This window comes from Oncorhynchus mykiss, chromosome 20 (assembly GCF_013265735.2).
Source record: "Oncorhynchus mykiss isolate Arlee chromosome 20, USDA_OmykA_1.1, whole genome shotgun sequence".
Taxonomy (NCBI): domain Eukaryota; kingdom Metazoa; phylum Chordata; class Actinopteri; order Salmoniformes; family Salmonidae; genus Oncorhynchus; species Oncorhynchus mykiss.
The window spans coordinates 39,006,727-39,028,160 of record NC_048584.1 but is presented as its reverse complement, the minus strand read 5'-3'; the positions used below and the strand labels follow the sequence as shown (position 1 = coordinate 39,028,160).

Here is a 21,434-nt window from a genome sequence, read left to right as displayed (position 1 = left end):
ATGAATAGCGTGCCCAGAGGAACTGCCTCCTACTCTGTCCCAGATGCAATATATGCATATCATTAGGGTAGCCTAGTGGTTAGAGCGTTGGACTAGTGACCGGAAGGTTGCAAGTTCAAACCCCCGAGCTGACAAGGTACAAATCTGTCGTTCAGAACGACATTGAAAATATGCATTTGTTCTTAACTGACTTGCCTAGTTAAATAAGTTAGTTGCCTAGTTAATTAAATAAATTACTATTGGATAGAAAACACTCTGAAGTTTCTAAAACTGTTTGAATGATGTCTGTGAGTATAATAGAACTCATATGGCAGGTGGAAACCTGAGAAAAATCCAACCAGAAAGTTGGATATCTGAGGTTGGTTGATTTTCAACTCGTCGCCTATTGAAATCCCAGTGGAATATGGATCTGTTTGCACTTCCTACGGCTTCCACTAGATGTCAACAGTCTGTAGAACCTTGAATGAAGCTTCTACTCTGATGTTCCTCCTCCCGCTTTGTTGTTACATCTGCTACTCGCTGTTTAGTATCTATGTATAGTCACTTTATAAATTACCTGGACTAACCTGTACCCCCGCATATTGACTCGGTACCGGTACCCCCTGTATATAACAGATATTGTTATGTAATTTTCTGGTGTCACTTTTTGATATATTTTTTTTAACTTTAGTTTATTTAGTAAATATTTTCTTAACTCTATTTCTTGAACTGCATTGTTGGTTAAAGTAAGCATTTCACTGTAAGGTGAACTACACCTGTTGTATTCGGCGCTTGTGCCAAATACAATTTGGTTTGAATGTGTTTTGTATGTAACTTCAATGATTATGTATGCACTCACTACTGCAAGTCGAAGATGTGTGGATACAATCTTTGGAATACAACATAAGTCATGTTTGGATGTACTTTCACCCACAACAGTTATTAAAAATGTTTATTACAATTAACAAAGTCACTTTTTTGACGCTGATTGTTAATATCCTGGTCATTACAACTGTAATTACAAAGATGATTGGGTAGGTCTTCCTACTGTTTCTGTCACCACGGTTACAGTGTGATAACATGACTGACAGCTCCTGTTCTGATTAGAACCAGACAGAGTTGCTGTAGAGGGAAAGGTCTGATTAGCCTAGTGCTCTGATGTCCCCTGGGTCGTATTCAATTAGAGAGAAAATATTTTTTTTAAATGGTGAGAACTATTATTTTAGTTTTCTATTGCGAAACATTTTGCCCAGTGAACTCAGTTAACACAACCCTGCACTCTGCTAAAGCAGTTATAGTGGTAGTCCAGTTCACTCAGGATCCCACCAGAGCTCCTATTCCCTTAAATCATTAAGAACACTGCAGCCAACACTGTACCTGGCCAGCAAAGAGCACTGGCCAACAGCCCATTAAAACACTCATCTACTCATCTCTGTCTCTCTCTCTCTCTCTCTCTCTCTCTCTCTCTACACAGTGAGCACTAAACAGTCGCTGCTAATCTTCTCCTCCTGACTTAGCCCCCCTTCCCCCCACGCCCCGTCCTCCTCCTTTTCCCAGGCCCTCTGCCAAGGTTACAACAGGGATGAGAGAGGGAGGAAAGAAAGGAGGGGGAGGGGAAACGAGGACTGCAGGGGAGGGACCTGCAGTATGCACGAGGAGCTTCGGTGAAGAGCGAGGGGAATAAGCAGCAGAATCATTTCTGGAGGTGAGCAGCTGCAGGGTGTAGAGTCGTGTGTGTCCGTGCAGTATTCATGGCTTTGTGTGTGGTGTGTGACACTGGGACTTGCCCCGGCTCACTTAGCTCACACCCATCGAAGCCACAGGACGTCCCCAGAGCTGCTGCTGTATTAAACAAGGACTGCACTACAGGAACAACCTGACAAGGAGAGAGGAGAAGACAGAAAGGAGAGAGAACACAGAGGAGGAGAGGAGAGAAAGGAGAGAGAGAAAGAACACAAAGGAGAAGAGGAGGAGGAGAGGAGAGAAAGGAGAGAGAGAACACAGAGGAGAAAGGAGAGAGGGAGAACACAGAGAAGAGGAGGAGGAGGAGAGGAGAGAAAGGGGGGAGAGAGAGAACAGAGAAGAAGAGGAGGAGGACAGGGAAAGAGAGAAGTACACAGCGTGTTGGAGAAGAGGAGAAGAGTCGAGAAGAAGAGGAGGAGAAGAGGCGAAGTGGGGAAGAGGAGAGGAAGAGAAGAGAAGTGGAGGAGGAGAGGAGGAGAAGGGGAAGAGAAGGGGAGGAGGGGAGTACAAACCACAGATTGTATCAGAAGGAGAAAAGGAAGGTGAGGACCGTCGGAGTGGTTGTAAAGGAGCTGAACTTCTCAGAAGACACTTCCTGTCATGTTTACTTCAGTCCGGACCCTTTGTGTTCAGGACACAATGTCCAGGCTACTATCCTCAGAGTCTGGCCGCTGCCTATGAGTCCGTCCATACAGCCGCTGCATACACCGAGCACTGTCGCTTGTACCGTACTTTGTTGTTGGTCAGGAGGGAGGCACAAAGGGAGCTGAAATGCAGAATGTACCGGAGGAATGGAGGGAAGAACAGAGGGCTGGAGGAGGAGGAGAGGTGGATGCTAAACCCTGGGAGGGTAGAGAGGCCTTATTCCAAATAAACACTGTTAACTCCAAACAGGATATGGACAGAGGGAAAGAGAATGGAGAGACCGGCGTTAAGGAGAGGAGGAAGGAGAATGTAGAGATGATGAACGAAGGGGGAAAGGGAACAGACAAAGAGTCCCTGATGATGGAGCTGACCCGTTTGGTTCAGAAGACAGTGAAGGAGAGTAGCTGGTGGGAGAGGCGAGGCATCGACATCACTATCCTGGTCCTGGCCTTTCTCTTGTTACCTCCAGGTAATCCATACACCTGTCTCACACACTTCATACACCTGTCTCACACACTTCATATACCTGTCTCACACACTTTATACACCTGTCTCACACACTTCATACACCTGTCTCACACACTTCATACACCTGTATCACACACTTCATACACCTGTATCACACACTTCATACACCTGTCTCACACACTTCATACACCTGTCTTACACACTTTATACACCTGTCTCACACACTTCATACACCTGTCTTACACACTTTATACACCTGTCTCACACACTTCATACACATGTCTCACACACTTCATACACCTGTCTCACACACTTCATACACCTGTCTCACACACTTCATACACCTGTATCACACACTTCATACACCTGTCTCACACACTTCATACACCTGTCTCACACACTTCATACACCTGTCTCACACACTTCATACACCTGTCTCACACACTTCATACACCTGTCTTACACACTTCATACACCTGTCTCACACACTTCATACACCTGTCTCACACACTTCATACACCTGTCTCACACACTTCATACACCTTTATCCTATCCCAAGGTAAGACATCTACCTGCACATCGCAATACATACACCCGTCTCACAGACATTATAGTGGTCCTCTCTGGCTCAGTTGGTAGAGCGTGGCGCTTGCAATGCCAGGATTGTGGGTTCGATTGCTGCTAGGTCCACGTATGCACACATGACTGACTGTAAGTCGCTTTGGATAAAAGTGTCTGCTGAATGGCATTATGATATACTAAAGGTAAACATAGTTTTACCACATTCAGTTCACCAGGTAAGACACCAGGTCACAGCTTGACCCGAAACACCTGTCTTGTGCTTGTCTCCACCCCCCTACCATGTGTCTCCCATTTATCCCCATTATCCCCTGTGTATTTATATCTGTGTTTTCTGTTTGTCTGTTGCCAGTTTGTCTTGTTTTATCAGGTCTTACCAGCGTGTTTCCCCTTTTCTCCGGTTCTCCATTTCTTGTTTTCTAGTCTTCCCAATTCTAACCTTTCTGCCTGTCCTGAACCTGAACCTGCCTGCCGTTGTGTCCCTGATTGACTCTGTCTTGGATTACAAACCTCTGCCTGCCCTCCACCAGCCCCTTGCATGTCCCTTTGTTATAATAAATATTCTGAGAACCGAACTATCCGCCTCCTGTGTCTGCGTCTGGGTCATATTCTGAGTCGTGATAATATGAATTGGCCATGACTGACCCAGCAGATTCGGACCAGCTCCGCAACGCTGTCTCCTTCCAAGGAGCTGCGATTGGAAGACACGAGGAGTTACTTCAAACCCTTATGGAAAGACTCTAGATCTTGGCAGGATGCGATGACCACGCTTTCACTGCATTGCTTGAGCAATTCCACGGATTATCTACTAGGCAACAAGCCTCTAGGGTAAACCCCCAGACTCTCAGCAACCCCGCTACCAGCGGCGCTTCTCCCCAGCCTCCCCTGACACCCGAGAACCCCGCTTACCTCCTCCGGAGCGCTATGCTGGAGATCCGGGAACCTGCCGGGCGTTTCTCTCTCAATGCTCCCTCATCTTTGAGCTGCAGCCCTCTTTGTTTCGCTGAAAGATAGCGTACCTGATAACGCTGGTGTCCGGGAGGGCACTCGCCTGGGCTATGGCGGTGTGGGAGCAATAATCCACCGTTTACCTCAGTTTGAGGAGTTTGTGGTGGAGGTTAGCAACGTGGTAGAAAGGTGCCCGGAAGCTACTTCAACTGTGCCAATTTGCCTCCCGCTTCTCTTTGTGGAGAAGAAGGACAAAACCCTGGGCCTGTGTATCGACTATCGGGCCTTAATGACATCACGGTTAAAAAACTTTACCCTCTACCACTCATCTCCTCAGCTTTCAAGCCTCTCCAGGAGGTGACGATCTTCTCGAAGTTGGACCTTCAGAACGCCTACCACCTGGTTCGGATATGGGAAGATTACGAATGGAAGACAGCCTTTAACACTGCTAGCGGGCACTATGAGTACCTTGTTATGCCATTCGAACTGACCAACGCTGCCACAGTGTTCCAGTCCCTGGTCAATGATGTGCTCTGTGACCTGTTGAACCGGTTTGTGTTTGTCTACCTTGACGACATCCTTATTTTTTCCCGTTCAGCTCAAGAGCACGTCCTTCATGTCCGACAGGTCCTTCAGCGTCTCCTGGAGAACCAGTTTTTTGTTAAAGCAGATAAATGTGACTTCCATCGCTCCACCATTTCCTTCCTAGGATACGTCATCGCTGCAGGAAATATTCAGATGGATTCTGATGAAGGTGAAAGCGGTGGTATATTGGCCTCAACCCACATCCAGAGTGCAGCTGCAACGTTTCCTGGGGTTTGCCCATTTTTACCACCGTTACCACGGGTTACAGCAGCCTAGCTTCCCCTCTCTGAGCACTCACCTCTCCCAAGGTTCCGTTCACGTGGTCTCCAGCAGCTGTCCAGGTGTTCTCGGACCTCAAGCATCGATTCACCACAGCTCCTATTCTAATTCATCCGGACCTGTCCCGTCAGTTTGTGGTGGAGGTCGAGTCCCAGCTTTCTGCCCAGGACCAAAAGCTGCATCCCTGCGCTTTCCCTTCCCATCGTCTTAATGCCGGTGAGAGGAACTATGACGTGGGAAATCGAGAACTACTCGTGGTCAGAATGGCGATGGAGGAGTGGAGGCATTGGTTAGAGGGGCCGGAACATCCAATCTTAGTGTGGACTGACCATAAGAACCTGGAATATCTCTGCACCGCTAAGCGCCTCAACTCAAGGCAGGCTCGATGGGCCTTGTTGTTAAATTACATTTGACTATCTCCTACCGCCCTCGGTCCAAGAATGTGAAGCCTGATGCGCTCTCACGCCTGTATAGCCCGTTGCCACACCGCCTGACCCCGAGACCATCCTCCGTACCTCCTGTCTATCGGCTGCAGTCATCTGGGGTACAGAGAGCCTGGTCTGTAACCAGATGTTTGTCCTAGACTCTTCCCTTTCTCCTGGTCCTGAAATGGGTGCATTCCTCTAGACTGACCTGCCATCCTGGTTCCCGTCGGACCCTGGCTTTCATCCGACAAAGTCTTTGGTGGCTCACCATGGTTCCTGACGTCTCTACATTTGTCGCTGCCTGCACTGTGTGTGCACAGAATAAGACTCCACGGCAAGCTCCGGCTGGCCTCATTCAACCACTCCCTGTTCCTCACCACCCCTGGTCCCATATATCCCTGGGCTTCGTCACTGGTCTTCTTCCGTCAGATGGCAACACCACTATTCTTTCAGTGGTGGATAGGTTTTCCAAAGCCACCCATTTCATTCCCCTTCCCAAGTTACCCTCAGGCAAGGAGACGGCCCAGCTCATGATGCAGCACGTCTTCCAGATCCATGGACTTCCGGTCGGCATGGTCTCTGATCTGGAGCAAGCAACTTGTGTGGGTGGAAAACGTCCACAACACCCTTCCCTGCTCGGCCACTGGTCTCTCGCCTTTAGAGAGTTCCTTGGGATATCAGCCCCTGCTCTTTCCTGAGCAAGAGGAAGAAGTCAGCATACCCTGTGCCCAGATGTTTGTCCGCCGCTGTCGCTGTACCTGGAAGAGAGCCCGGTCCGCTCTTATCAAGACCACCTCCAGGTATCATCTCGGGCAGAGGGTATGGCTTTCCACTCCGGATGGATTTCCCCAAACTTTCCCCCTGCTTTATCAGCCCTTTCCCGAATCTCTAAAATCCTTAGTCCCACTGCTGTTCACCATCTATTGCCCCACACCCTCCGTATACTTTCCACTTTTCATGTGTCTAGGATTAAACCTCACAGCCCTGTGTCTCCTTTTGCCAGTTTGTCCTGTTTGGTCAGGTCTTACCAGCATGTTTCTCCTGTTCTCAAGTTCTTGTTTTCTAGTCTTCCCGGTTCTGACCTTTCTGCCTGTCTTGAGCCTGCCTGCTGTTCTGTCCCTGATTGACTCTGCCTTGGATTAAGAACCTCTGCCTGTCCTTGACCTGCCCTTTGCCTGTCCAGTATTATAATAAATATCCCGAGAACCGAACAATCCGCCTCCTGTGTCTTTGTCTGGGTCATATCCTGAGTCGTGATACACATGTCTAACAACCGCAAAACTGGTTGAAATGACATCTTTTCAAACTATTTTGCTCACTGGGTTTTAGCCTGGTAAACCAGGTTGACAATTGGCTCAATAGTGAGAGTAACATTTAGTCTGGTTAAACCAGGCTGACGCCTTATAGTCATAAAAGGTAAAACATATTTGTATAGGTTTACCACATCCTGTGTAACATGCAGATGTGTTGTAAATACACAGGGAGGAGGGAAGTGAGAAATCCACTGTACTAAAACATGAAGGATTATGGCTGTAAAGTAATCCCAGATTTGAGTCATCTGGCCAAACAAGGTCCTCCAGAGGAGAAGGGTCAGGACCAGAAACGGATACCACGTGCTTGATAGCAGAATAGAATGTTCAGGGAAGCTGTTCTCTAAGTTTCAAATGGCAGGAGTAGAATGGAGTAGAACTGTGTTGCAAAATGGTCCAATGAAGATCTTTTTTTATGCTTATTCATGTAGCCTGGTCACAGAGCTGTTTGTCATGACAATGACCATAGCAGTTGGCAAGACATGAAAAACAGATCTGGGACCAGGCTAACGCTAACGGCTAGATGTTTGCCTGTTCTACATTCCATAATGTGGAATATTTGCGTCTAGAACAACGTGTAAACTTTCCACCCTTTGTTAGACTCAATTTCCTCCCAACTTCTTCCCCACATCCCTCTCTCTGTCACGCCTGGACCTTAGAGAGATTGTTATGTCTCTATTTTGGTTTGGTCAGGGTGTGATTTGGGTGGGCATTCTATGTTCTTTTTTCTATGTTTTGTATTTCTTTGTTTTGGCCGGGTATGGTTCTCAATCAGGGACAGCTGACTATCGTTGTCTCAGATTGGGAACCATACTTAGGTAGCTTTTTCCCACCTATGTTTTGTGGGTAGTTATTTTCTGTTTAGTGTTTTCTGCACCTGACAGGACTGTTTCAGTTTCGTTTACTCTCTTTGTTATTTTGTTATAGTGTTCAGTTTAAATTAAAAGCATGAACACATACCACGCTGCGCTTTGGTCCGATTATTCCTCATCTGACGACACCTGTTACACTCTCCTTAACTCTTCAACTACACCTCTCCTTTCCCATATCCCTCTCTCCTTAACTCCTCAACTACATCTCTCCTTCCCCATACCCCTCTCTCCTCAAATACACCTCTCCTTCCCCATACCCCTCTCTCTTCAACTACACCTCTCCTTCCCCATACCCCTCTCTCCTCAACTACACCTCTCCTTACCGATATCCCTCTCTCCTTATCTCCTCAACTACACCTCTCCTTCCCCATATCCCTCTCTCCTTAACTCCTCAACTACATCTCTCCTTCCCCATATCCCTCTCTCCTTAACTCCTCAACTACATCTCTCCTTCCCCATATCCCTCTCTCCTTAACTCCTCAACTACATCTCTCCTTTCCCATATCCCTCTCTCCTCATCTCAACTACATCTCTCCTTCCCCCATACCCCTCTCTCCTCAACTATACCTCTCCTTACCGATATCCCTCTCTCCTCAACTACATCTCTCCATCCCTATATCCCTCTCTCCTCATCTCCTCTACTCATCTCCCCTTCTTCGTTTCTCCTCCAGCCTTTCTGCTGCTGGGCTCATCCCAGATCCTGGTGTTTGTCCTGGGCATGGTGCTGATGGGGGTGTCCCATGCTGTCATTTCCATTAAGGGAACCCACCTGGCCAGCCACGGATCGCTGAGCGAGTCCCCCGCCTGGGCCGAGTTCTGGGCTGTGTTCTTCATAGAGGTAAGAGGGGGTGGGGGGGGGGGGGGGGGGGGGGGGGAATCTGTGATCTAATGTCACCAGATACATGGTATAATTGCTGTATTTTCAGCTAGTAATTCAGCTATCTGTCTGTCCAGGTGTGTGGGTCGTTCACAGCAAGGGCAGGTGTAACAGGCCACATTAAGATGCATCATGCCCACACCAACGTGATCGGCCTGGGTGACTCCAGCACCTGGAAGATACCCTGTCTACCCCGGAGTGTCTACCTGTTCATCGCACCCCTGGCTATACCCATTATCACACCTCTGGTGGCACTAGGTGAGGCAAAGACAGGTGTGTGTGTGTGTGTGTGTGTGTGTGTGTGTGTGTGTGTGTGTGTGTGTTTCCAGGTGTAGCGTCTACACGTGCGCTGTGTAAGATACATAATGCTCTGCTATTAGGTTATTTTGAAACAGGGACATGTTGATACCTGTGTTAAGAGAATCATGTTTCAAAGGCTGACAATAACATTATTGTTTAGGCCCCTTCTTATTTACATTGATATTTTCACTCCAGGCTGTGATGGTGGAACTGTCCGTGTCTCTGGTCTCTGTCTCTGGTCCCTGTTTCTGGTCCCTGGTCCCTGGTCTCTGTCTCTGTCTCTGGTCTCTGGTCTCTGGTCTCTGGTCTCTGTCTCTGGTCTCTGGTCTCTGGTCTCTGGTCTCTGGTCTCGGTCTTTGGTCTCGGTCTCTGGTCTCGGTCTCTGGTCTCTGTCTCTGGTCTCTGTCTCTGGTCTCTGGTCTCTGGTCCCTGGTCCCTGGTCCCTGGTCCCTGTCTCTGGTCCCTGTCTCTGGTCTCTGGTCTCTGGTCCATGTCTTTGTCCCGGTCTCTGGTCTCTGGTCCCTGTCTCTGGTCTCTGTCTCTGGTCCCTGTCTCTGGTCTCTGTCTCTGGTCTCTGGTCTCTGGTCCCTGTCTCTGGTCTGTCTCTGGTCTCTGGTCTCTGTCTCTGGTCTCTGGTCTCTGGTCTCTGTCTTTGGTCTCTGGTCTCTGGTCTCTGGTCTCTGTCTCTGGTCTCTGTCTCTGGTCTCTGGTATCTGGTCCCTGTCTCTGGTCTCTGTCTCTGGTCTCTGGTCTCTGGTCTCTGGTCACTGTCTCTGGTCTCTGTCTCTGGTCTCTGGTATCTGGTCCCTGTCTCTGGTCCCTGTCTCTGGTCTCTGTCTCTGGTCTTTGTCCCTGTCCCTTGTCTCTTGTCTCTCCCTGTCCCTGTCTCTTCCTGTCCCTGTCTCTGGTCTCTGTCTCTGGTCTCTGGTCTCTGGTCTCTGTCTCTGGTCTCTGTCTCTGGTCTCTGGTCTCTGTCTCTGGTCTTTGTCCCTGTCCCTTGTCTCTTGTCTCTTCCTGTCCCTGTCTCTTCCTGTCCCTGTCTCTCCCTGTCCCTGTCGTGTGACTGTATCTGACTGTGTGTTGTAACTGATTATGTGTGTCCCTGACTGTGACTGTATCTATCTGTGATGTCCCCGTGGGCTTTCGACTGGATCACTTATGACAATTTACCATAATGCAGCACGCCTTTCAAAGTGAAAAATTGTCAGACTTGCGCCTCTACATGTCGACTGCATGAACTTTACAAAAAACCATGTGTTCAAAGGTCGTGAAGTTCTGACTGCAGTCGACTGCAAGTTTCCTGCATTTTGTTCTTCGCCAACTTCATCCTGCAGCATCGCCTGCATTGTGGGAGGATCTATCGTCAACCAATCATTAGGCTGTTTTTATTTCACCCACAGGAACGTGACCAAAGACAGGACTGAAACAGGAACCAAATTACCGCAATTTATGTGTTCAGTGGATATATATAAATGAATGTGATATTTGAGTCTCTCTCTCTCTCTCTCTCTCTCTATCTCTCTCTCTCTCTCTCTTTCTCTCTCGCTCTCTCTCTCTCTCTCTCTCTCTCTCTCTCTCTCTCACCAATTGATTGTACAACGTACACACATACAGTACCAGTCAAAAGATTGGACACACCTACTCATTCAAGGGTTTTTCTTTACACACATACAGTGCCTTGCGAAATTATTCGGCCCCCTTGAACTTTGCAACCTTTTGCCACATTTCAGGCTTCAAACATAAAGATATAAAACTGTATTTTTTTGTGAAGAATCAACAACAAGTGGGACACAATCATGATGTGGAACGACATTTATTGGATATTTCAAACTTTTTTAACAAATCAAAAACTGAAAAATTGGGCGTGCAAAATTATTCAGCCCCCTTAAGTTAAAACTTTGTAGCGCCACCTTTTGCTGCGATTACAGCTGTAAGTTGCTTGGGGTATGTCTCTATCAGTTTTGCACATCGAGAGACTGACATTTTTTCCCATTCCTCCTTGCAAAACAGCTCGAGCTCAGTGAGGTTGGATGGAGAGCATTTGTGAACAGCAGTTTTCAGTTCTTTCCACAGATTATCGATTGGATTCAGGTCTGGACTTTGACTTGGCCATTCTAACACCTGGATATGTTTATTTTTGAACCATTCCATTGTAGATTTTGCTTTATGTTTTGGATCATTGTCTTGTTGGAAGACAAATCTCCGTCCCAGTCTCAGGTCTTTTGCAGACTCCATCAGGTTTTCTTCCAGAATGGTCCTGTATTTGGCTCCATCCATCTTCCCCTCAATTTTAACCATCTTCCCTGTCCCTGCTGAAGAAAAGCAGGCCCAAACCATGATGCTGCCACCACCATGTTTGACAGTGGGGATGGTGTGTTCAGCTGTGTTGCTTTTACGCCAAACATAACGTTTTGCATTGTTGCCAAAAAGTTCAATTTTGGTTTCATCTGACCAGAGCACCTTCTTCCACATGTTTGGTGTGTCTCCCAGGTGGCTTGTGGCAAACTTTAAATGACACTTTTTATGGATATCTTTAAGAAATGGCTTTCTTCTTGCCACTCTTCCATAAAGGCCAGATTTGTGCAATATACGACTGATTGTTGTCCTATGGACAGAGTCTCCCACCTCCGCTGTAGATCTCTGCAGTTCATCCAGAGTGATCACGGGCCTCTTGGCTGCATCTCTGATCAGTCTTCTCCTTGTATGAGCTGAAAGTTTAGAGGGACGGCCAGGTCTTGGTAGATTTGCAGTGGTCTGATACTCCTTCCATTTCAATATTATCGCTTGCACAGTGCTCCTTGGGATGTTTAAAGCTTGGGAAATCTTTTTGTATCCAAATCCAGCTTTAAACTTCTTCACAACAGTATCTCGGACCTGCCTGGTGTGTTCCTTGTTCTTCATGATGCTCTCTGCGCTTTTGATGGACCTCTGAGACTATCACAGTGCAGGTGCATTTATACGGCGACTTGATTACACACAGGTGGATTGTATTTATCATCATTAGTCATTTAGGTCAACATTGGATCATTCAGAGATCCTCACTGAACTTCTGGAGAGAGTTTGCTGCACTGAAAGTAAAGGGGCTGAATAATTTTGCACGTCCAATTTTTCAGTTTTTGATTTGTTAAAAAAGTTTGAAATATCCAATAAATGTCGTTCCACTTCATGATTGTGTCCCACTTGTTGTTGATTCTTCACAAAAAAATACAGTTTTATATATTTATGTTTGAAGCCTGAAATGTGGCAAAAGGTCGCAAAGTTCAAGGGGGCCGAATACTTTCGCAAGGCACTGTATAGTCAGTGTGATATTGGGTTTGGAGACATGTTTATCTGGTCATTATAAAGAACAACTTCACTGAGCCTTGCAGTTGGAAAACCACATTACTGTCGTAGATGCGCCTCCCCCCGACTTCACTCCTCTACTTGTCTACAGGCGGTTGCTTTCGCCCTACCACTCAAACGAGCCACCCCCCACCCCCACCCCCCCCACCCACCCGTCTGTGTGTGTCCTGCAGGTCAGCTGAAGGACCACTCGGTGAGCCAGGCCCTGAGGACAGTCCTGATGGTGTTCCTGGGGTTCTACTCTCAACACTGGCTACTGATGCATGTGTCTGGGTTCCAGTGTCCGTACAGCAGCCTCCTCTGCATGCTGCTCTGCAGGGCCATGTTCTCTATACCTTACATACACGTTAACATCTTCCAGGTGAGATGGTGAACAACACGCATGAACACACCCGGACGGACACACACACTCATACTCACACTCACACACACACTCACACTCACACTCACACTCACACACACACACACACACACACACACACACACACACACACACTCACACTGACACTCACACACACACACACACTCACACTCACACTTGACTAGATCTTCTTAACTCTTTCTTGAACTACACTGTTGGTTAAGGCCTTGTAAGGTAACATTTCACAGTAAGGTCTACACTTGTTGTATTCGGCACGTGACAAATAACGTTTGATTTGATAACAACAAAGTCAGGAATAAATGGGTAGTTGCTGATCTGGTCATTATTTGGGTTGATTAGTATTTGGGTCAAACTGTTAACTCAGTCTTTAGTAGAAAAAGCAGCCCCCCCCCCCCCCCCCCCCTCCACACTTCACAATGCAGCATTGTGTCCTCACAGCTTCTACCAGGAATGTGAACATTTCAGGCAGTTCAAAGGCTACATAAAAAACCCATTCATGCACAGCTTTCCCAGACGTAGCCTTTCGTTTCCAGTCTATTGTGTTAATGAGTACAAAAGGTTTTTTTGAAGTGGGATTGAATGAATCAGTGATTATTGATGTAGTTTAAACCCATGGGGTGGGGTGGGGGGGGGGGGGGGGGGGGGGGGCGCTTGTGTCAAAAGTAGTGCACTAAAATGGGAATACCATGCAATTTGGGATGCAGTGCTTATGTTCTTCAGGGTTGAGTACTAAACGTTAAGGAAAAACCTCTTCCCCTAATAGTATGTTGTTGCTCTGTTTGTGTTTCTATTGTAGTCACCATCCTCCCTGGTACTCCCACTGTGACTGTCCCTGTACTGTTGTCACCATCCTCCCTGGTACTCCCACTGTGACTGTCCCTCTCGGGCCCTCTACTGTTGTCCCCATCTTCCCTGGTACTCCCACTGTGACTGTCCCTCTCGGGCCCTCTACTGTTGCCCCCATCTTCCCTGGTACTCCCACTGTGACTGTCCCTCTCGGGCCCTCTACTGTTGTCCCCATCTTCCCTGGTACTCCCACTGTGACTGTCCCTCTCGGGCCCTCTACTGTTGTCCCCATCTTCCCTGGTACTCCCACTGTGACTGTCCCTCTCGGGCCCTCTACTGTTGTCCCCATCTTCCCTGGTACTCCCACTGTGACTGTCCCTCTCGGGCCCTCTACTGTTGTCCCCATCTTCCCTGGTACTCCCACTGTGACTGTCCCTGTACTGTTGACACCATCCTCCCTGGTACTCCCACTGTGACTGTCCCTCTCGGGCCCTCTACTGTTGTCCCCATCTTCCCTGGTACTCCCACTGTGACTGTCCCTGTACTGTTGACACCATCCTCCCTGGTACTCCCACTGTGACTGTCCCTCTCGGGCCCTCTACTGTTGTCCCCATCTTCCCTGGTACTCCCACTGTGACTGTCCCTGTACTGTTGACACCATCCTCCCTGGTACTCCCACTGTGACTGTCCCTCTCGGGCCCTCTACTGTTGTCCCCATCTTCCCTGGTACTCCCACTGTGACTGTCCCCGTACTGTTGACACCATCCTCCCTGGTACTCCCACTGTGACTGTCCCTCTCGGGCCCTGTACTGTTGTCCCCATCTTCCCTGGTACTCTCACTGTGACTGTCCCTGTACTGTTGACACCATCCTCCCTGGTACTCCCACTGTGACTGTCCCTCTACTGTTGTCCCCATCTTCCCTGGTACTCCCACTGTGACTGTCCCTGTACTGTTGACACCATCCTCCCTGGTACTCCCACTGTGACTGTCCCTCTCGGGCCCTCTACTGTTGTCCCCATCTTCCCTGGTACTCCCACTGTGACTGTCCCTGTACTGTTGACACCATCCTCCCTGGTACTCCCACTGTGACTGTCCCTCTCGGGCCCTGTACTGTTGACACCATCCTCCCTGGTACTCCCACTGTGACTGTCCCTCTCGGGCCCTCTACTGTTGTCCCCATCTTCCCTGGTACTCCCACTGTGACTGTCCCTGTACTGTTGACACCATCCTCCCTGGTACTCCCACTGTGACTGTCCCTCTCGGGCCCTCTACTGTTGTCCCCATCTTCCCTGGTACTCCCACTGTGACTGTCCCTGTACTGTTGACACCATCCTCCCTGGTACTCCCACTGTGACTGTCCCTCTCGGGCCCTCTACTGTTGTCCCCATCTTCCCTGGTACTCCCACTGTGACTGTCCCTGTACTGTTGACACCATCCTCCCTGGTACTCCCACTGTGACTGTCCCTCTCGGGCCCTCTACTGTTGTCCCCATCTTCCCTGGTACTCCCACTGTGACTGTCCCTGTACTGTTGACACCATCCTCCCTGGTACTCCCACTGTGACTGTCCCTCTCGGGCCCTGTACTGTTGTCCCCATCTTCCCTGGTACTCCCACTGTGACTGTCCCTGTACTGTTGACACCATCCTCCCTGGTACTCCCACTGTGACTGTCCCTCTCGGGCCCTCTACTGTTGTCCCCATCTTCCCTGGTACTCCCACTGTGACTGTCCCTGTACTGTTGACACCATCCTCCCTGGTACTCCCACTGTGACTGTCCCTCTCGGGCCCTGTACTGTTGACACCATCCTCCCTGGTACTCCCACTGTGACTGTCCCTGTACTGTTGACACCATCCTCCCTGGTACTCCCACTGTGACTGTCCCTCTCGGGCCCTCTACTGTTGTCCCCATCTTCCCTGGTACTCCCACTGTGACTGTCCCTGTACTGTTGACACCATCCTCCCTGGTACTCCCACTGTGACTGTCCCTGTACTGTTGACACCATCCTCCCTGGTACTCCCACTGTGACTGTCCCTGTACTGTTGACACCATCCTCCCTGGTACTCCCACTGTGACTGTCCCTGTACTGTTGACACCATCCTCCCTGGTACTCCCACTGTGACTGTCCCTGTACTGTTGACACCATCCTCCCTGGTACTCCCACTGTGACTGTCCCTCTCGGGCCCTCTACTGTTGTCCCCATCTTCCCTGGTACTCCCACTGTGACTGTCCCTGTACTGTTGACACCATCCTCCCTGGTACTCCCACTGTGACTGTCCCTGTACTGTTGACACCATCCTCCCTGGTACTCCCACTGTGACTGTCCCTGTACTGTTGACACCATCCTCCCTGGTACTCCCACTGTGACTGTCCCTGTACTGTTGACACCATCCTCCCTGGTACTCCCACTGTGACTGTCCCTGTACTGTTGACACCATCCTCCCTGGTACTCCCACTGTGACTGTCCCTGTACTGTTGTCCCCATCCTCCCTGGTACTCCCACTGTGACTGTCCCTGTACTGTTGACACCATCCTCCCTGGTACTCCCACTGTGACTGTCCCTCTCGGGCCCTCTACTGTTGTCCCCATCTTCCCTGGTACTCCCACTGTGACTGTCCCTGTACTGTTGACACCATCCTCCCTGGTACTCCCACTGTGACTGTCCCTCTCGGGCCCTCTACTGTTGTCCCCATCTTCCCTGGTACTCCCACTGTGACTGTCCCTGTACTGTTGACACCATCCTCCCTGGTACTCCCACTGTGACTGTCCCTCTCGGGCCCTCTACTGTTGTCCCCATCTTCCCTGGTACTCCCACTGTGACTGTCCCTGTACTGTTGACACCATCCTCCCTGGTACTCCCACTGTGACTGTCCCTCTCGGGCCCTCTACTGTTGTCCCCATCTTCCCTGGTACTCCCACTGTGACTGTCCCTGTACTGTTGACACCATCCTCCCTGGTACTCCCACTGTGACTGTCCCTCTCGGGCCCTCTACTGTTGTCCCCATCTTCCCTGGTACTCCCACTGTGACTGTCCCTGTACTGTTGACACCATCCTCCCTGGTACTCCCACTGTGACTGTCCCTCTCGGGCCCTGTACTGTTGTCCCCATCTTCCCTGGTACTCCCACTGTGACTGTCCCTGTACTGTTGACACCATCCTCCCTGGTACTCCCACTGTGACTGTCCCTCTCGGGCCCTCTACTGTTGTCCCCATCTTCCCTGGTACTCCCACTGTGACTGTCCCTGTACTGTTGACACCATCCTCCCTGGTACTCCCACTGTGACTGTCCCTCTCGGGCCCTGTACTGTTGTCCCCATCTTCCCTGGTACTCTCACTGTGACTGTCCCTGTACTGTTGACACCATCCTCCCTGGTACTCCCACTGTGACTGTCCCTGTACTGTTGACACCATTGCAGAAGTATGTAACTGAATGGATGGGCCCATAGAGATGAATAGTAATGTTTATAGGTAGACCTCCAGCAGCCCGATCACGCTGGACTCTACAACCCAACTTTCTACTGTAATGTTAATGTGTCCAGAACAGCAAAAACATGTTTCTCTGGACTCTACATCCCAACTTTCTACTGTATTGTTAATGTGTCCAGAACAGCAAAAACATGTTTCTCTGGACTCTACATCCCAACTTTCTACTGTAATGTTAATGTCACGTTCTGACCTTTATTTCCGTTGTTTTGTATTTATTTAGTATGGTCAGGGCGTGAGTTGGGTGGGCAGTCTATGTTTGTTTTTCTATGTTTTGGGGCATTTCTATGTTTTCGGCCTAGTATGGTTCTCAATCAGAGGCAGGTGTCATTAGTTGTCTCTGATTGAGAATCATACTTAGGTAGCCTGGGTTGCACTGTTTGTTTGTGGGTGATTGTCTATGTTAGTGGCTTGTGTCTGCACAGGTCTCATTTTGTAGCTTCACGGTCGTATTTGGTTTATTGTTTTCGTTACTCTTTTGCATAGTGTTCAGTCTTTCTTTATTAAAGATTCACCATGGACACTTACCACGCCGCATATTGGTCCTCTGATCCTTCTCGCCTCTCCTCTTCAGACGAAGAGGAGGACGAACGTGACAGAATCACCCACCAACCAAGGACCAAGCGGCGTGGTAGAAAACAGCGACGACAGCAGCAGCAGCAGCAACAACAACAGCGGCCGGTATCACAGGACTCCTGGACATGGGAGGAGATACTGAACGGAGAGGGACCCTGGGCACAGGCTGGGGAATATCGCCGCCCCAAAGCAGAGCTGGAGGCAGCGAAAGCTGAGCGGCGGCGATATGAGGAGGCAGCACGGCAGTGCGACAGGTACGAGAGACAGCCCCAAATTTTTTTTGGGGGGGGGCACACGAGGGGTGGAGCTAAGCCAGGTAGCAGACCTGCGCTCACCCCTCGTGCTTATTATAAGCAGCGCGATACTGGGCAGGCACCGTGTTATGCGGTTAAGCGCACGGTGTCGCCAGTACGTGTCCATAGCCCGGTGCGCTATAGGACAGCCCCCCGAGAGTGTCATGCGAGTGCGGGCATCGAGCCAGGGCGTATGGTGCCTGCTCAGCGGGTCTGGTCGCCGGTACGCAGTTTTGGCCCAGGGTATCCTGCGCCGGCTCTGCGTGCTGTGTCTCCGGGGCGCTGGGAGGGTGCAGTGCGTCCTCTGCCCGCGCTCCGCTCGTACCGGGCGACTGTGGGAATGGAGCCGAAGGGAGAGGTGCGTGTAGTAAGCACTAGATCTCCCGTGCTTACCCACAGCCCGGTTCAACCTGTGCCTGCACTCTGGACGGTCCGGGCTAGAGTGGTTATCCAGCCTGGGGAAGTGGTGCCAAGGTTGCGCACCAGAGCTCCAGTGCTCCCCCACAGCCCGGTCTTTCAGGTGCCTCCTCTTAACCCCAAGCCTCCTGAAGGTCTTCCCAGCCTGGTGGTTCCTGTGGCAGCCCCACGCACCAGGCTGTCTCTCTGTCTCCTCCCTGCAGGTGGTCCTGTCTGTCCGGCGCCGCTGCCGGAGTCTCCCGCCTGTCCGGCGCCGCTGCCGGAGTCTCCCGCCTGTCCGGCGCCTCTGCCGGAGTCTCCCGCCTGTCCGGCGCCTCTGCCGGAGTCTCCCGCCTGTCCGGCGCCTCTGCCGGAGTCTCCCGCCTGTCCGGCGCCTCTGCCGGAGCCTCCCGCCTGTCCGGCGCCTCTGCCGGAGCCTCCCGCCTGTCCGGCGCCTCTGCCGGAGCCTCCCGCCTGTCCGGCGCCTCTGCCGGAGCCTCCCGCCTGTCCGGCACCTCTGCCGGAGCCTCCCGCCTGTCCGGCGCCTCTGCCGGAGCCTCCCGCCTGTCCGGCGCCTCTGCCGGAGCCTCCCGCCTGTCCGGCGCCTCTGCCGGAGCCTCCCGCCGGTCCGGCGCCGCTGCCGGAGCCCCTCTGCCCAGAGCAGCTGTCTCTCTGCCCAGAGCAGCTGTCTCTCTGTCCCGAGCAGCTGTCTCTCTGTCCCGAGCAGCTGTCTCTCTGTCCCGAGCAGCTGTCTCTCTGTCCCGAGCAGCTGTCTCTCTGTCCCGCGCAGCTGTCCCTCTGTCCCGAGCAGCTGTCCCTCTGTCCCGAGCTGCCCCTCTGTCCAGTGGGGTCATTGAGAGGGGTGGTCATGCTGAGAGAGCCACGGAGGCGGACAATAAGGCGGACTAAGACAATGATGAGGTGGGGTCCGCGTCCCGCGCCAGAGCCGCCACCGCGGACAGACGCCCACCCAGACCCTCCCCTATAGGTCAAGGTTGTGCGGCCGGAGTCCGCACCTTTGGGGGGGGTACTGTCACGTTCTGACCTTTATTTCCGTTGTTTTGTATTTATTTAGTATGGTCAGGGCGTGAGTTGGGTGGGCAGTCTATGTTTGTTTTTCTATGTTTTGGGGCATTTCTATGTTTTCGGCCTAGTATGGTTCTCAATCAGAGGCAGGTGTCATTAGTTGTCTCTGATTGAGAATCATACTTAGGTAGCCTGGGTTGCACTGTTTGTTTGTGGGTGATTGTCTATGTTAGTGGCTTGTGTCTGCACAGGTCTCATTTTGTAGCTTCACGGTCGTATTTGGTTTATTGTTTTCGTTACTCTTTTGCATAGTGTTCAGTCTTTCTTTATTAAAGATTCACCATGGACACTTACCACGCCGCATATTGGTCCTCTGATCCTTCTCGCCTCTCCTCTTCAGACGAAGAGGAGGACGAACGTGACAGTTAATGTGTCCAGAACAGCAAAAACATGTTTCTCTGGACTCTACATCCCAACTTTCTACTGTAATGTGAATGTGTCCAGAACAGCAAAAACATGTTTCTCTGGACTCTACATCCCAACTTTCTACTGTAATGTGAATGTGTCCAGAACAGCAAAAACATGTTTCTCTGGACTCTACATCCCAACTTTCTACTGTATTGTTAATGTGTCCAGAACAGCAAAAACATGTTTCTCTGGACTCTACATCCCAACTTTCTACTGTATTGTTAATGTGTCCAGAACAGCAAAAACATGTTTCTCTGGACTCTACATCCCAACTTTCTACTGTATTGTGAATGTGTCCAGAACAGCAAAAACATGTTTCTCTGGACTCTACATCCCAACTTTCTACTGTAATGTTAATGTGTCCAGAACAGCAAAAACATGTTTCTCTGGACTCTACATCCCAACTTTCTACTGTAATGTTAATGTGTCCAGAACAGCAAAAACATGTTTCTCTGGACTCTACATCCCAACTTTCTACTGTAATGTTAATGTGTCCAGAACAGCAAAAACATGTTTCTCTGGACTCTACATCCCAACTTTCTACTGTAATGTTAATGTGTCCAGAACAGCAAAAACATGTTTCTCTGGACTCTACATCCCAACTTTCTACTATATTGTGAATGTGTTCATGGCAGCAACAACATGCCAACAGTTTCTCTGTGGGTATCTTTCTCTTCACTGAATCAGCAGGGTTTCACACAAACCCTGAGCAGGTTTTTCCTTTAAACCGTCCTCTCCTGTTCCGCACAGCACATCGGCCTGTCTATGTTCTCCCCGACCCGCCGGCCCAAGAGGATTTACCAGATGACCCACGGGGTTCTGAACCTTCCCCGGAACCCCCTGCTGGACTGGACCTTCGGACACTCCCTCATCAACTGTCACGTGGAACACCACCTGTTCCCCTTTCTCTCGGACAACATGTGTCTCAAGGTACAATGTGTTTGTGTCCCAAATGGCACCCTATTCCCCATAGGGCTCCGGTCAATAGTAGTGGGAATCCTAGGGAATAGGATACCATAGGATACAGACAGTGTGTCTGTCAAATATGTGTGGGGAAAGTCAGGATTGGGGCCAATTCCATTTCACATTTACTAATTAAAAAGCAATGAGGAATTGATCAAATTGAAATGGAATTGACCCCAACCTTGTTTACATTGCCATAACAGTATATCTGTCAAATATACATGAATCAAATTAGCTTCTTTCAAGAAAATGACATTCACTTTCACCTCTTAACTACTTGGAACTTTATGACAACTGCTGATGTAAAACAAAAATGTCTTGATAAAATAAATGTGATCGATATGAACCTATTTCCGTTCCTCCCTCCTCTCCTCTCAGGTAAAGCCCATCGTGTCCCAGTATCTAAAGGAGAAGGCGCTTCCATACCAGGAAGACACATACCTCTCCCGTCTGCAGCTCTTCTTTCACAAGTACCAGGAGCTCATGGTGTTCGCCCCGCCCATCACCGAGCTGGTGGGGGTGCAATGATGGAGGGGGGAAGGAGAGAGGGAGACAGAGAAAGGGAAACAGAGAGAGGGAAACAGAGAGAGGGAGACAGAGAGCGGGAGACAGAGAGAGGGAAACAGAGAGAGGGAGACAGAGAGAGGGAAACAGAGAGGGAAACAGAGAGAGGGAGACAGAAAGTGGGAGACAGAGGGAGGGAGACAGAGA

The 21,434-nt window shown here is 50.0% G+C and overlaps 1 protein-coding gene across 1 annotated transcript; it reads left to right on the top strand.

Annotated features, from left to right (window-relative positions):
* The first annotated feature begins 2,133 nt into the window (after positions 1-2,133).
* Positions 2,134-21,375, top strand: LOC110499458 (fatty acid desaturase 6). The gene is made up of 6 exons (XM_036956321.1): positions 2,134-2,836; positions 8,505-8,671; positions 8,788-8,968; positions 12,526-12,713; positions 20,511-20,690; positions 21,102-21,375. The coding sequence occupies exons 1-6, from the start codon at positions 2,494-2,496 to the stop codon at positions 21,249-21,251; spliced, it is 1,209 nt and encodes a 402-aa protein (XP_036812216.1). The 5' UTR covers positions 2,134-2,493; the 3' UTR covers positions 21,252-21,375.
* Positions 21,376-21,434: the final 59 nt, after the last annotated feature.